Raw genomic sequence first — 17,479 nt, 5'->3', positions numbered from 1 at the left:
AGGGTGACTACCAGCAGGATGTTTCATGAGGAGGAAATTAAAACTAGAAGACCAAATTTGAGAATAAGACAATCGAGGAGAAATGTCTTTTTTCCTCAAAGGGTCATTAGAGAGTAAAGTTCTCTTCCCCAGAACATAGTTGATGTTGGGTCTTTAAATTTATTCAAATTCAGTTAGACAGATTTTTCACAAAGGAGATAAAAGTAAAAGACTGCAGACAGAAAAGTGGATCTACACCACATTGGTAAGGAATATTGTACAAGGAGCAGCATTCATCCACTTCACTGAACACTATTCAAAAATTTGATTTTTCCTCACCCTAACCTGAAAACACAAAGCTCAACTATACCATCCACACCATCGCGAATTGAAATCAAAATACATTAGATAACTTGTGGTCCAGGCAAACCACCTAGATTTTTTTTGGTTGTTGAGTGAAGATCATGTGAACATATAGACCAAATGTTTTCCAGGGGAAAAAAAAACTAACCTGTCATAAATATTTCCACAATTGTGGCGTTGTACTTGATGAAATTAAACTGTTCCTCAGAAGACAAAATCTGCACTTTGTAGGCTAGATAAAACAAAATTAGTTTCAATTATTTTAAATAATCGTACATTCTTGAGAAAATGAAACAAGTTGGAACTATGTTCTTGCATATGCAGAACTTAGATTTAAATCCATATAAATCAAGAGAGTTGAAGTTTTCTCATTCGAGATCACTGATGAAGGGATGTCATCATGTTGAGGGCTCAAGGAACAGGTTCAGTTCTTTTGATCAATTGCTCCAAAACTAAAACCAAACAGTGTTAAAGTAGCTGTAAAAGTATCTTTATAGTGGTCATTACTTCATGTTACCTCTGTATAAATTATTGCAGAGATTGACTTTCCTTGCACTTTTAAAATCTTAATTAACCTTGAGAAGAAATTTCTATCAGCTGAGATATGCAATTTTAAAATCATGTTCACCTGAATACAACCTGGATGAAATTAAGCCCTCATTAGTATAAATTAGGACGATATAAATCTAGTCACAAGAGGATTTAGCTGTAGAGAACCATACTGCTCATGGGAAATTATGTGCTTGAGATGGGGAAGTAGGGACTACTTTGCGTTAGAGAACAATTTTGGGGGCAGTAATAATATGGGGAGAGTGATATATTGCATCTTGTTACTGCCATGTCCTGAAAGGTTTTAAAGTTGTGACTACCACAATACAAAACAATGGAAACTACAAATTCTTGACAGGATGAATAGAGTAGGCAATGAAGTATAATAGAAAAAATAAGGCAAACCTTAATAACTCATGTTTATGCCAGATGATTTGGAGAATTTAAAAATATTCTGATCGCTGAATGGTAGCTTTGTAACATTTAAACTTAAATAATTGATTTTTAAAGAAATCTATAAGAATAGATATTCCTTGTTTCAAAATGCTTACCATAAACTGTCCTTCTACTGCATGCAGCTTCACGTTTACTCTGACCACCGGGAGTTATGTCTAACGGTGGCTGTATTTCACTGCACTCAGCTGAGTCACAGATAAAGAATTGGAAAAACAAACTTCACATTGAAAACATCCAAAAAGATTTGACATTTTATTTACAATAGTTAGTTTAAACAAGTTAGCTTTTACCCAGAATACCCTTCAATCAATTTCTAAGTAAATATCTGTTGTCTTATTTGAAATAAAAAATGGTAAATTATATAAATTATTTAAAATCTTAATTTACACTGCTGTCTTTTCATAGGTCACAAATATAAGTGTTAAATGTGTAACCAATAACTAGTTTGCAGAAAAAGATGGAAAATAAATAACCAGAAATGTAATTTATGTGAATTGGAAGTGGAATTGGAATACATATTGAATTTCCCTCATATTAAGGTACCATGACTTGTTCCATGTGTTCTATTTTTACATATATTTTCCTAGATGATACTTGTACATATAATTCATCAACCAAATAAGATTTCCTTCTTACCATTCATACATTTGCATTCATCTCCACTGCAGAGCTTTAAAAGCTTATTTTCTCCAGTTGGATTGTAAAAGATAGTGCATCTTCTATCTACCAAAATAAAAGAAATGGAAATTCACATCTAACAGGTTTTAGCATTATTTAAATTAATTCTATCTGTACTAAACATGGGAATCTATGTATTTATGCTATGATTAATGAGTGAGAAACTTTATGCCACAGTAGTAGGGCTAGAGGTGTTAAAGGTAATTGAAATATGCAATTAAGGTTTTCACAACTCAATTAATTTCAGAGTAATGGCTAAGTTTGTTTTAAATTCCTGTTGAAATTATGAATCAGAATAGCAACATTTTAGGCTCCAAAACTTTTATCTAGACATTATAAAAGATGCTATAAAAATCACCCAAAAGCTGAAGCATCTCAGATTGTCCAAAAAATACATCACAAATATTGATTAATCATGCATCTCCATTTAGCTTACGTTCAACTAAGAAACACCCCAAATAGAAGAAGCATCAAAATGATCTATGCTGAAACTATTCTTGTGGCATTTGTCTAAAACTTACAGTTGCACTCTATCCAAAAAAAATCTACCCATCGAAGGTAAAGTTCAGTCACTGTAGATGATGGCACACTTTTAAGGAATAGGCAAAAAAGTCTGCTAATACAGAGAACAGATTTTCTTATTTGGAGAAGGTGATCATGCAAAATGGTCATAAACGTGCCAGCAGATTCTTTAGGCTTTTCACAAAAAACTGAAGAATTGCAGATACTGGAAATCTGACACAAAAATAGAAACTGCTGGAGAAACTCAGCAGATCTGGCAACATCTGTTGAGGGAAAGCATAGTCAACATTTCTCGTCCAGTGACCCTTCTGAAAAAGGACCCAAAATATTGACTCTGTTTTCTCTCTGCAGATGCTGTCAGACCTGCTGAGTTTTTCAAAAATTTCTGTTTATGCTTTAGGCTCTTAATGTGCTTTCACTGATCCCTCTGAATTAATTGTGTAACTGTCTCAACAGAAACATTCCTGAAGATATTATGATCCTTGAAACCTAACCAAATTTTTTCAAGATGCTACCAGATCTGCCCAAATACTTGATAAGCTGGTTCAGTACTGCAGCAGTGCATTTTGTGATGAGTGTCTTGGCAGCATGAAACTTATTATATCAGTTTTCAACTCATGTCAGGAACGGGACGACAACAGGGTGTCACTTTTAGCTGTAGAGTAAATACTAATTGTATGATGAATTGCCTGAAGATGAAAGCATTGTGACAGCTTTATAGAAAGTAAGCACTGACTTGCAGAATGCACTGCTGGCTGTCACAAGCAAACTAATTTACATGGGAAGCATGTAGGGCCAAATGGCTGCAGACTATAATCGCATGGACTTGCACAGACCCTGCCACTCTGTAAAATCATGTAAAACCTCCAATTCCTTGTCAGGTAGTGGTAAAACTGCTTGAGCAAGTGGTTAAAATATCAGTAATTTGTCTACTGTCTAGTGACAGCTGATTGGTTTAAGTTATGATGCCGTTAGGAGCCTTAAATGAACCAGAAGATAAAAGTTCATTGGCAATTGTCATCTTGACAACTACTGATAGAACTATTCCTACAAAAGATCACATCTGAAGGTTCTTGTGATGCAGTGGTAGTGTCCCTACTTCTGAACCAGGAGGCCATGTTCAAGTTTCATTTGCTCCAAAAATGTGTAATAGCATCTCTGAACAGGTTGATTAAACAATCTGTGAAAAATATGTCTGCTGGCTTCTTTGGAACAAACAGTACAGCTTCTGACATAAATCACAAGCTTTGTGGAATGTGCATCTATAAACACATACAGACTGGCAGCCCTTGCTAACTCTTAGTTTTCTCCGATAAGTTCAAGTACAGGAGAGTGTGGATACACTCACTATATTGTGGTCAAATATAAAAATATATTTTTATTTATTTATACCTCTACGTATGAACATGAGTAGATATTTGAAACAACCTACATTAGCAATAACATTAGGAACTTGCAAATGAGTGGGTGCATTAAATAATCACAATTCGTGTACATGATGTGTAATAGGAAAATTATCTAAAAATATAGATCTTTGCAATGCTTTCTTAACAGTTTCTCACTTTATGCCCATTTATGGTTATTACTGGTTTAAAAATGGTTTTCAGATCGTTATTTGTTAGGGTTAACAGAATAGCCAAGGCTTACCTGGTGAATGGTAGCCATAGACTGTGAAAGGTACTGAGGTTACCATTCCAACTTTCATCATTTCATAAATGCGGAACCCAACACAGAAGAAATTGTCTGACGGAATCTGAAATAAAAAGCAAACAATGCAAACTTTCACATGTTTCAGAAGTCATTAAGAATGAATTATATCTTGAATGATAGCATTGAGAATCAGGTGCCTACTTTATACACAATTTGACTTATATTCATTGATAGAAAATAGAAAGTAAGAGGGTCAAGGACAGAAATCTTCACTTATATCATTATTTGACAAAGCTGAACTAAACGTAAATTAAGGTAAAATATTCTGTCTTTCTGAGCTTAAGGTTAACACTTTGTCCAGATAAGGTAGAAGGAATTCCCATCACATTGGATCTGAATTTCACATGACATGGTAACAAATACTAGAAAGGAGTAACACTTAGCTGGGATGACATCTGATAGGTTGATCATTTAGAAATGTGATTTAAAAAATTAGCAAATTGAAAATTTCTGGAGTGCTTTAGTCTAAAAACCTTTGAAAACTCAATGAATGAGTATCTTCAAAACTTGAGATTGTTGAATTTGGTCACTTACAACATGAAAGGAAATGGCGATAAGAAGGAAAACTAGAATTACTGATTTTATTGAGTGTTGGAATAGGCTTAAAGTGCCTATTTATGCTTCTAATTCTTTTGTTCTTATCTTGAAAAGTAAATCTATTGTTATTTTTCAACTGATGACTTCTGAATTAAAGTTAATCAGTCAGGGTAGAGAATTGCAACAGACCATAAGACGTAGGAGCAGAATTAAGCCATTTGCCATTCGATCTTGGCTGATATGTTTCTCAACCCAACTCTCCTGCCTTCTCCCTGCAACCCTTGATCCCCCTACCTATCTATCTCTGTCTTAAATGCACTTAGTGACTTGGCTTCCATAACCCTCAATGGCAATGAGTTCCAGAAATTAATCACCCTCTGGCTGAAGAAATTCCTCCTCATCTAAGGGGTTGTCCCTCCACTCCGAGGCTGTGTGTTCGGGTCCGAGTCTCACCTACTAATGGAAATGTCTTCTCACACCCACTCTATCCAGGCCTCTCTGTAGATGCATTTTCAGCAATGTCAGGTTGCAGCATTTACACTTTGCCTTCTTAACATACTTGGAAAGAGGGCATTCTATTGTTCCCCGTGATCATCCCTTACCTAATCTATTGTCTAAGGATGTAAAGGTCTTTGACTTTTAGCATTGGGGAGTACCTTAAGCACCACCCATTATGATGGAATCTTCAGACTTGATACAGAACATCTTGAAGGAGAAAGACATAGCATCCAGCTTTTCCTCACAGATGTCATTATAGACTATTATATTAGTGTGGAGAAAGTGAGGGCTGCAGATGCTGGAGATCAGAGCTGAAGATGTGTTGCTGGAAAAGCGCAGCAGGTCAGGCAGCATCCAAGGAACAGGAGAATCGATGTTTCGGGCATAAGCCCTTCTTCAGGAATGAGGAAAGTGTGTCCAGCAGGCTAAGATAAAAGGTAGGGAGGAGGGACTTGGGGGAGGGGCATTGGAAATGCGAAAGGTGGAGGGAGGTCAAGGTGAGGGTGATAAGTCGGAGTGGAGTGGGGTCGGAGAGGTCAGGAAGAAGATTGCAGGTTAGGAAGGCGGTGCTGAGTTTGAGGGATTTGACTGAGACAAGGTGGGGGAGGGGAAATGAGGAAACTGGAGAAATCTGAGTTCATCCCTTGTGGTTGGAGGGTTCCCAGGCAGAAGATGAGGCGCTCTTCCTCCAACCGTCGTGTTGCCATGGTCTGGCGATGGAGGAGTCCAAGGACCTGCATGTCCTTGGTGGAGTGGGAGGGGGAGTGAAAGTGTTGGGCTATGGGGTGGTTGGGCGGGGGATCTCCGCCCCCATTCCACTCTGGCCTATCACCCTCACCTTGACCTCCCTCCACCTATCGCATTTCCAACGCCCCTTCCCCAAGTCCCTCCTCCCTACCTTTTATCTTAGCCTGCTGGACAAACTTTCCTCATTCCTGAAGAAGGGCTTATGCCCGAAACGTGGATTCTCCTGTTCCTTGGATGCTGCCTGACCTGCTGCGCTTTTCCAGCAACACATTTCCAGCTATTACATTAGTGTATCAACTTGTATATTGTTGCTATCATGCAATAAATAAATATTGTTTAAGACAAGAGCCTTTTTTGGTAGAAAGTATTAATGGATTTTTTTTCTGCCACATTAGACTCAGCAGGCTTTGTAGATCCCAAGCAAGAAAGAGAATAGTGCCAGCTAACGTACCCAGATTGTTCATACAGTGTGATGAGCTGTGGTGAGGAGTCACCTTACAATAAATTCAGTATCAATTTCAAACAAAAGAGAAAGAAAATAAGAAAGAAATTCTCAAATTTCTTACTGAATCCACTTGAAGAATTACGCTTTTATCTGATATTCTGTAGTCAGAAATCAAACCATCAACTCCATATAATAGCTGAAAAGAAGTTGGAAACAAAATTTATTATTAGAATGAAAGAGTCCCTACAGTGCAGAAAGAGACAATTCAGCCCATCCAATCTGCACCAACATTCTGAAGAGCATCCATCTCACGTCCAGACCCCAACCCTATCCCTATAATTCTGCCATCCACCTAGCCTGCACATCCCTGAATACTACAGGGCAATTTAGCACGACCAATCCACCTAACTTGCACAAATTTGGATTGAGAGGGGAAACCGGAGCACCCAGAGGAAACCCGCTTAGACACAGGGAGAATGTACAAACTCCACACAGGCAGTTGCCCGAGGCTGGAATCGAACACAGGTTCTTGGTGCTGTGAGGCAGCAATGCTTATCACTGTGCCACTGTACCACCCTTTTAGAATTAGAATCATTGCATTTGTGGTTTTAAATATGAAACAACATATTTGCAAATGCTTAACTATTTTTAAATCATTCTCTTCTGGTATTAATCCAGTGTTCAAGGTTATTTCCATGACAGAATGATCCGATTCATAAACATATTCTTCAGGCCTTGGTATATATCTAAAAACAAAAATTAAAAATAATTTAGGAAGCCAGTCCAATATTAGTTGCTACTGTCTATTTGCATAATTTCTAGTATTTTCACAACATTGTGCTAGATTTTCAAAGTACGTTATAAGAGACACAGTGAAAGTCCATCATTTTCTCTTCCTCTTCATGGAACGTGGGCATCACCAGCAAAGCCAGCAATTACCCTTGATTGATCAGCTGACTAGAATATTTCAGAGAACAGTCAAGAGTCAATCACATTGCAGGGAGGTCTGGAGTCACATGTAAGGATAGATAAGGATAGATTATTTTGTTCCTTAAAAGGACAGGAGTGAACCAAATAGATTTTTCATGGTTACCATTACTGAAACTAGCTTTCAACTCCAGATTCATTAATTGAGTTAAAATTTCACCAGCTGACTGTAAGTTACTATAGCATTAATTTTGGTTTCTGAGATAAGTCCAATGTTATTACCATCTTCCCCTTAAACTGACCAGTGGTTTCTATACAAATCTACAACTGGCTTTTCCTTTCAGGGGTCATTAAAGAACGTAATTTTACAATGTTATTCCACTGAAAGAATGGGAATTGGTATAAGTTTACAAATTCAAATTCACCAGTGTCAGATCAGATAAAGGGCTAATTTTTATCCGATATAGGATTGAGAACCAAAATGTGCAGGCAGGTAATTTTTCATCATTGGGCATGGACTTGTTTGCTACACCATCTACCTCTGATGGACTTTCTCAGGATTGGTGACAGAACAGTTTGCCAATTAACAAAGCAAAATACAATGAAGCCAGAAATCTAGCATAAAAACAAAAATTGCTGGAAATACTCAGCAGATGTGGTGGAATTTGTGGCGAGAAACCAAGTTAACATTACAGGTTGATGATTTTTCATTAGAACCCAATCTATCATAGCTACCTAAGGTAAGGTAAACGGTAATTAAGGCCAATGATTAGAGGGAGACTGAAATTTTACCCATGGTGTTGGAAGACCAGTTGCTTAGATATGGCATTCAGCAACAGTCCAGGAGGTCCTATTCCTCAGGTAGACTTTGAGGTCCTCGCTACCTACCTTGTCTCCAGCTACAGCTTTAGATATCCCTTTGGAGGGTTTTCTTCTTGCAATGGTAAGTTTGTGGTAGTTGTGGCCACTCTCGATTTGAAAAGTTCCAAGAGTTGCTGAGAGAATGTCTCAACTGCTCAAGTTGGAATGTAAACTTTTTGTTGAACATTATTAGGATGAAATCATCTAAAACAGGCAACATAGACTCTGTAGGTTTTGAAATATACTACAGGCATATATACTGTTTGCATCTAAAAATACAAAATGATGCAAATGCTGAAAAGCTGAAACTTAATAAGAAACTATTGAAAACAACACTTATCACTCTGGGGATAACAGACAGTTAAACATTTCAGTGCTTCTTTCATTAAAACAGTAGTTAATCTGCTCTCACCGCAAACACTGACTAACCTATTGTGTCTTCCCAGCATTTTCTGCTTAAAATGTAAGATTATAATTGTTTGGATGTTAACGCATCTTATTCAGACTTCTGTTACTGTGACCAGCCCACTATAAAACTTACTGTGCACAAGCTTCCAAACGGTAAACTACTTCAACTCCTGCAGGACGTGTATCTGCATTTAAGGAGCATTATTATTAACTCAGAAGTAAAAGCTGAGTGAACCAAATAACACTTTTTATAAATAAAACATATTTTTTAACACAAGTATTAACAATATAGTAATAGAAGAAAACACATTTTTGGAGGTCAATAAAACTTAGCATTGAATAGTTACAGTGGAATCTGTATACTTGAATTGACAATACAAGCAAGCATTTAATAAAACCCTGCTTCAAGAAAAGGTGAAGCCTCTTATTTCATTCCTCACTCTCTTAATTGCTTATATCTCCTCCCACTCACACTTTCCCACCTGATCCCTTATGCTGTTGTTCAAGACGCAACTTAGTGTAGAATTTCAATGTGCAGAAAAATCTATGTGTTCAAGTGCACAAATCACAAAAGATTGGTATGCAGTTACAGCATTTAATAGGGAAAGCAAATGGTATGCTAGCCATTATTATGAGAGGAATTAAGCATTAAAGTAAGGATCATATGTTTCAGTTATACATGGCATTGTTGGGCCCACATCTCAAATACAGTGTGCAGTTTTGATGCCAAGGGTGTAAATGTGTTGGTGGAGAATTACAAGAATGACACCTGGAATGAGTGGATTATCTTGTGAGGATAGGTTAGAAAGGTTGGGCACTAAAATAAAACAAAGAACTGCAGATGCTGGAGGTCTGAAACAAAAACTGAAATTGCCAGTGAAAATCAGCAGGTCTGGTAGCATTTGTGGGGAGAAGGCAGAGTTAACATTTCAAATCCAGTTCTGATGAATACTCACAGGACTCAAAACATTGCATCTGCTTTTTTCCCCACAGATGCTTTCAGACCTGCTGAATTTTGCCAGCAAATTCTGTTTTTGTTTTCGATAGGTTGAGCTGGTTTCCAAGATGTAACAGAAAGGATGTGTACTCTGGTGGTTGAAAGGACAAGGGAATGCTGATTTAAAGTTAGGAGTTTTCCTTTTAGGACAGCAATGAGGAGAATTTTTTTTCCTCTCAGAAGGTTGAGACTTTGGAACTCTCTGCCTCAGAAAATGTGGAGACAGATTCATTGAATATTTTTTAAGACAAAGATTGATAGATTCCTGTTAGGCAAGGGAATCAAAGGTTATTGGGATAGATGGGAATGTGTATTAAAAGAACTTTAAACAAAACAAGATGAGTCCTTACAAATGTTTTAAAATTCACTAAAGTCTCTATGACCTAATATAACTACTGACCTGAAATGATTTCTGTGGCTTCTATCTTTAGAGAGAAATCACAAGTTTCGCTGGGTGTGCCAATGACATAATACACACTCCTCATCTACATGTAAAAAAGGATACAAACAATGCATTTTTAAAATATGTAGCCTTATAAATATTGTTTTGAATAAATTTAAACTATTTACTTCAGTTGAAGAATCCTGCAATGTTGAAAGATAATTACCAAAATTTGTTTGAAAATTGTTCATAGTACAGTTTTTCTTATATTACTCCCAGTCGCAATTTTATTCCATTAATCTGGTTATTCTGGAGATAAGATATTAGGTATGTATCAGTTTTGTAATCAAATAGATAACAAGAAAGTGACTGTTTCAATTTCTGTTTGCACTCATTAAATCAATCTGAACAGTGTAGTGGCACTAGTATTACACTTTATGTCCATGACACACAAACAACTGGTCAGGTCAAAATTATCAAGAAGCCATCTCTGGGAATTGTGCATATTGGAACTTAGGACGAGGACAAGGGCAGCCTTAACTGCAATTCCAATCATTGCTGAATTATTGGCAATCTTTGTCTGACAGTTCACATATCAAGTCACTTTTTATTGTTTAATGTGTTGACTGATGAATGGCCATGAAAAGAATGTACAGAATCCTATAGGGGTCCAAGTGATTTGGGCTATGGTGAGATCTGTGGCTAAATGAGTTGAGGAGACCGGGGAGACCTATCTCAATATTGGAAGCATCTCACTACATATTTTATGCTTTTGCAAGTGATGAGGTGAGGTTCTTGCTAGGCAGTGGTGAGTTGCCAACTGAGTGGGATTGTTAAATGCCTTATTAACGTGACAAATCACAGTGTTAATATTCAGTTTCCTCTCCTACTAAATGTGCCAAACAAGCTGGACATTAAGAATTCTTGACATGGAAATCAGAGTGGGTACCTGGCACCTTCAGCTCACTGCTGGCTGCAACCAGCCTTGAGTTACTCAGCATTAAACAGCATGACTGAGCAGAATGCATAGGCACCAGCAGCATGCACCCCTCATACATTGGCATTCAACAATTGCCAACTTCTCATGACCATCAAGGTACCTCTCTGATCCATTTGCAGGATGCTCAGGAAGAGGTGCTGGCAGGTGGGACTAGATTGAGTTGGGATATCTGGTTGGCCTGGAGTTGGACCGAAGGTTAAAAATGTGTTCCTGGAAAAGCGCAGCAGGTCAGGCAGCATCAAAGGAGCAGGAGAATCAACGTTTCGGGAATGCCCGAAACGTCGATTCTCCTGCTCCTTTGATGCTGCCTGACCTGCTGCGCTTTTCCAGCAACACATTTTTAAGCTCTGATCTCCAGCATCTGCAGTCCTCACTTTCTCCTAGTTGGACCAAAGGGTCTGTTTCCATGCTGTACTTCTCGACGATTATGACTCTATAACAGGCTTGCATTTTAAAGTGCAACTGCAACTAATATTAAAAAGCTCTAGCAAGGACACTGCTAGGTCACAGATTGGACCAGGCTACACCGTAGAGTTGCCTGCTTTCTTTGTGCTTGTTCACTGAACACCTACTTACATGCTCCCATCATCCATGCCTGTTAGCATGCCTTACTGAGCACCAGTCCTCGGTCAAGGGAGTAGACCTAGTGTGCCAGGTCAATCTCACACCTGTGCCATGTGCCAGAAGCTTACATGGCAAACACACTGTGTGTGCAGTAAGCCTGCAGCAATGCCTCATTGAAGTTTACAAAGGCATCCTTCATTCATATGGTCCCAGCACAGTAAGTCGAGGGCTGCCTTAAATCAGTCCAGGGAATTGGCCAAGGTTAGACATTGTTTGAAGTGGTCTTGGCATGGATCCTTGACTATGCAGGCTGGGAGGTAGCCCTGTGGCACCACAGAGGATAGTCTGGGGGCTTAGGGCTGGGAGATAGAGTCTGGGCACTTCTCATCCAGGGCTGCCCAGTTAGGTCACTCAGGTGGATGAACCACAGTCAGTCCTTTGGGTCCATAAGGGGAAAGAGGAATGGGGCAACAATGGGGACTGCTGCCATGTGAGGAAGAGTTGAGAATCCACACTTCAGGACTGGAGTTTCCAGGCTGGGGAAAACAATGAGAATTGTGAAGTGGGGATACAGAAAAATGTGGATGGGAAAGGGGTCATGCAGTAAGGGCAGTTTGTCCACAGGAAGGAACATGCTGGCTTAAAGAATGACACACCTGGCAGGGACACCTCATATGCCAGACTGGGGAAAGATGGGGGGGGTCCAAGATCTTGTAGGTGGGAACCTAGTGAGGTGCGAAACCCACGGGGTCTACAGGAAGGGATTCCAATATGGCATCTGGATGTACAGGACCTTTGCAACATGAAGAAGCAGAGGCTGGAAGCTACTGGCTAAAGACGGTACAATGTCACCTTCCAGTAGGCTAGAAATTGAAAGTGTGCAATGAGAAAGAAAATGGTTGACTACCCTTGGTGTGGGCGGGACAAGCGACTCGAAATTGAGGGTTTGGTTAAGAAAAAGAAGGAAGCATATGTCAGGTATAGACAGGATAGATCGAGTGAATCCTTAGAAGAGCATAAAGAAAGTAGGAGTATACTTAAGAGGGAAATCAGGAGGCAAAATGCAGACATGAGATAGCTTTGGCAAATAGAAGAAAGGAGAATCCAAAGTGTTTTTAATAAATATATTAAGGACAAAAGGGTAACTAGGGAGAGAGTACAGCCCCTCAAAGATCAGCAAGGCGGCCTTTGTGTGGATCCACAGAAAATGGGGGAGACACTAAATGAATATTTTGCATCAGTATTTACTGCTAATCAGGTGTACCCGAGAACTCTGTGGGAAGCTAGAGAAGTGATTGCTGGGCCTCTTGCTGAGATATTTGTATCATCGATAGTCACAGGTGAGGTGCCAGAAGACTGGAGGTTGGCAAATGTGGTGCCACTGCTTAAGAAGGGCGATAAGGACAGCCAGGGAACTGTAGACCAGTGAGCCTGACCTCGGTGGTGGGCAAGTTGTTGGAGGGAATCCTGAGGGACAGGATGTACATGTATTTGGAAAGGCAAGGACTGATTCGGGATAGTCAACATGGCTTTGTGTGTGGGAAATCATGTCTCACAAACTTGATTGAGTTTTTTGAAGAAGTAACAAAGAAGATTGATGAGGGCAAAGTAGTAAATGTGATCTATATGGACTTCAGTAAGGCATTCGACAAGGTTCCCCATGGGAGACTGATTAGCAAGGTTAGTTCTCATGGAATACAGGGAGAACTAGCCATTTGGATACTGAACTAGTTCAAAGGTAGAAGACAGATGGTGGTGGTGGAGGGTTGTTTTTCAGACTGGAGGCCTGTGACCAGTGGAGTGCCACAAGGATCGGCGCTGGGCCCGCTACTTTTTGTCATTTACAAAAATGATATGGATGCGAGCATAAGAGGTACAGTTTGTAAATTTGCAGATGACACCAAAATTGGAGGTGTAGTGGACAGCGAAAAGGGTTACCTCAGATTACAACTGGATCTGGACCAGGTGGGCCAATGGACTGAGAAGTGGCAGATGGAGTTTAATTCAGATAAATGCAAGGTGCTGCATTTTGGGAAAGCAAATCTTAGCAGGACTTATACACTTAATGGTAAGGTCCTAGGGAGTGTTGCTGAACAAAGAGACCTTGGAGTGCAGGTTCATAGCACCTTGAAAGTGGAGTCACAGGTAGATAGGATAGTGAAGAAGGCGTTTGGTATGCTTTCCTTTATTGGTCAGAGTGTTGAGTACAGGAGTTGGGAGGTCATGTTGCGGCTGTACAGGACATTGGTTAGGCCATTCTTGGAATATTGCGCGCAATTCTGGTCTCCTTCCTGTTGGAAAGATGTTGTGAAACTTGAAAGGGTTCAGAAAAGATTTACAAGGATGTTGCCAGTGTTGGAGGATCTGAGCTACAGGGAGAGGATGAACAGGCTGGGGTATTTTTTCCTGCAGCATTGGAGGCTGACAGGAGACCTTAAAGAGATTTACAAAATTATGAGGGGCATGGATAGGATAAATACATAAAGTCTTTTCCCTGGGGTTGGAGAGTCCAGAACTAGAGGGCATAGGTTTAGGGTGAGAGGGGAAGGATATAAAAGAGACCTAAGAGGCAACTTTTTCACGCAAAGGGTGGTACATGTATGGAATGAGCTGCCAGAGGATGTGGTGGACGCTGGTGCAATTGCAACATTTAAGAGGCATTTGGTATATGAATAGGAAGGGTTTGGAGGGATATGGGCCGAGTGCTAGCAGGTGGGACTAGTTTGGGTTGGGATATCTGGTCAGCATGGATGGGTTGGACCGAAGGGTCTGTTTCCATGCTGTACATCTCTATGACTCTATGACTTATGTGGTCGAGGGCTGCAGGATCCAATGATGGAAGGATCTTTGAAGTAAAACAATATTACATACAGACCCATGCACTTTATAGGACATAGACCTGTGGAGTTCCTAATCCTTGGCTGTCCTAATGCAATGGCTCCCTATTTGCTGTACATCTTCCGCTCCAGACATCACTGACAATCTCATTCACAGCCATAGTTCTGAACACATAGGGCAGGGAAATAATTGGGCTATTTTAGGACAGGGGAAATGGTATTGGCAGGACCTATTGTCCTGTATACACATTGTTCATCTTGCTTCCTAATGCTGCATTGTCACCTATGCTGAAGCAGAGAAGGTCGTTGAACTTCTAGGACACTGCTGGCCATTCTTCCACATCATGGAGACCATAACATATTGGAGCCTCCAACCCTTCTTAAGAAGGGTGGTACATTTGCCATTTTCCAGTCATCTAGGACCCTGCCTGATTCTCACTTTTCACAAAGGGGTCACCACCAATGCCTCTACAATCTCCACAGCTATCTCCTTGAAAACTCTTGGATGTAGCCCATCTGGTCCAGATGATTTATCCGCCTTCAGATCTTTTAACTTCCCCCAGACCTTCTCCTTGTGATGGCTACTGCACTCACCTCTTCCCCATGACGCTCTCGAAGTTTTAGTATGTCACTGGTGTCTTCCACTGTGAAAACTGATGTAAAGTACCTAGTCAATTCCTCTGCCATTTCTTTGCTCCCCATAACTACTTCTCCAGCCTCATTTTCCAGGTTTTCGATGTCACTCTTGCCTCTCTCTTATCTTTTAGATACCTTTAAAAAAACCTTTACAATCTTATTTTATACTCCAAGCCAGCTTATTCTCATATTTCATTTCTCTCCTCCCTAATTGTTTCTTTAGTTATCCTCTGGTGGTTTTTAAAGGCTTCCCAATCTTCTGGCTTCCCACGAACCCTCACCAGATTGTCTGCTTTTTCTTTTATGCTGTCCCTGACTTCTCTTGTCAGCCATGGTTGCTCATCCTCCCCTTAGCAGATTTATTCTTCCTTGGGATAAGTTTCTGCTGTGCCTCCCAAATTATCCACAGAAACTCCTGCCATTGCTGCTTCATCATTTCCCCTGCTAAACTCCCCTTCCAATCAACAGTTCCACTTTCATATCTTTGAGGTTACCTTTATTCAATTGTAATACCATTACATCTGATTCCAGCTTCTTCCTCTCAAACTACAGGATGAATTCTGTCATATAATGGTCCCTGGGGTCCTTAAGAGTTCCCTCACGTTCTCCTCTTTAATTATGTCTGCCTCATTACACATCACTAAATCCAGAATTCACTGTTCCCTAGCGGGCTCTACCACAAGCTGCACCAAAATAAAAACTTGTGGACATTCCATAAATTCCTTTTTGTGCAATCTGTTACCAACCAGTCCACCTGTATATTGAAGTCCCTCTTGATTAATATAATTACGTCTTTCTTACATGGCTTTTCTATTGTCTGATTTATTTTCATCCCCACATCGTGACTATTGGTAGCAGGCCAGTACATGACTCCCATCAGGATCTTTTTTCCTTTGTAGTTCATCAACTCTACCCGCACAGGTTCTACACTGTCCAACTCTATATCACTTCTTGCTATTGATTTAAATTCATTTCTGACTAAAAAGGCAACCCCACCTCCATATGTACCTTTGGATATGTAGTTCCCAGTCCTGGTGCCCTTGCAGCCATGTCTCTGTGATACTCACAACATATGTATCTGTGAATTTTAATCTTGCTTACCTTGTTCTGAGATGGCACTGATCCAAGTGGCAACCTCAGGACAGGCTGCCACAGACTAGTAGCATGGTCTCCTCTGCCTCTCTTGCACCAACATCTCAACCAGGACCATAAGGTCCCTGTCAGAGAATCACTGTGCCATCTTTCCCTTCTCTGAAATGTTCGGATTCCATCCTTGACTGAGCTATTTCAGAATGCCAGAGCTTGTTCGGCTGCATACCAGCCTTTTAAAGATCTTATGGGCACCAGGGATGGTAGAATCTTCGAAGATATCACGTAAATTGGGTGTTGTTCTAGGAATGCCACTTGGTATTATTCCAATAGCATTAGACATGAGGGATTACAGTGGCAGCTAGATAGCTAATGAGCCATGTTTGATACAATACGGAGAGACATTGTGCTTAGTCACATGGTGAGAATCCCTCCATAAATTCAAAGCAACTTGCATTTAGTCAAAAGAATATAAGATTCAGTCTAATGTTACCACAGTAGTGTAAATATTAGTTTACCCTCACGATATCCAAGAGAAAAATTTAAAAGGACAAAATTTGCAAAAAGATTAAATCAACTATAAAATAGATATGTGGACCATGAATCTGAAAATCTAGATCATATTGGATATGATGCTTTTTCTTTGCGATATTGGAGGGGCTGGTAAGCGAGGTCTGATTCAGACCAGAAATAAGCGGTCATAAGGCTGGAATGAAATGTCATGTTTTTCCCAACTATTTTTGAAACTCCTTCAATTCTAGTATGGCCAAGAGTAGAAAAAAATTAGAAATGCTAGTTGGGAAATGTGGAAGAAGAAATAAGTTGGTAAAATAAAAACATGAGAGGGAGCATGGGTATCAAAAGACTTTAAAGGAGATGAAACAGAAGCTAAGATAGGTGGGTGGGAGAAAACCTTTCAAGGTAGCATGAGGAGACAAACTTTTTAATAATTTTCACAAAAAAAAGAGTAAATATGGAGAGGTTATGTTTTATTTTTACATTGCAAAGAAAGACAATCAGAAATCAAGTGGCTAATTTAATTTAGTCCAACAACATGGCCCAGAGAACTTCTCCATAATGGCAATGAATTGGCAGAAATATCACAAAATACAAGTTCTAGCCTCAAATGTGCCACTTCCTAATGTTGCATGGGAACAGTGTAGGGACAGTCTAGATAATGTGTACGTGGTTTGAGAAATGGCTGGCCATTTAAACAGTCACCTGCCTATATTGAAATCTCATTTTGGCATCCTTGTTGTCTGGAACCTGGTGTGTGCAGAGCAGGCGATCTCAA

General features: G+C 39.7%; 1 protein-coding gene across 1 annotated transcript in view; it reads right to left on the bottom strand.

Annotated features, from left to right (window-relative positions):
* c5 (complement C5) overlaps positions 1–17,479 on the bottom strand; it is a 131,241-nt gene that overhangs the window by 4,957 nt on the left and 108,805 nt on the right. Inside the window, exons 32-39 of the mRNA XM_043720297.2 lie at positions 10,078–10,162; positions 8,814–8,865; positions 7,128–7,230; positions 6,606–6,680; positions 4,195–4,300; positions 1,984–2,070; positions 1,443–1,532; positions 491–574 (exon numbers count right to left, since the gene is read on the bottom strand). Coding sequence (XP_043576232.2) covers positions 491–574; positions 1,443–1,532; positions 1,984–2,070; positions 4,195–4,300; positions 6,606–6,680; positions 7,128–7,230; positions 8,814–8,865; positions 10,078–10,162 — 682 coding nt within the window. The remainder of the gene's footprint in view (positions 1–490; positions 575–1,442; positions 1,533–1,983; positions 2,071–4,194; positions 4,301–6,605; positions 6,681–7,127; positions 7,231–8,813; positions 8,866–10,077; positions 10,163–17,479) is intronic.

The sequence above is a fragment of the Chiloscyllium plagiosum genome, unplaced genomic scaffold (genome assembly GCF_037043375.1).
Source record: "Chiloscyllium plagiosum isolate Xiang-an unplaced genomic scaffold, Cpla_swu_hap1 HiC_scaffold_21, whole genome shotgun sequence".
NCBI classification, from domain to species: domain Eukaryota; kingdom Metazoa; phylum Chordata; class Chondrichthyes; order Orectolobiformes; family Hemiscylliidae; genus Chiloscyllium; species Chiloscyllium plagiosum.
The sequence above is the reverse complement of the archived record's forward strand: the minus strand, read 5'-3'. Positions and strand labels throughout refer to the sequence as shown.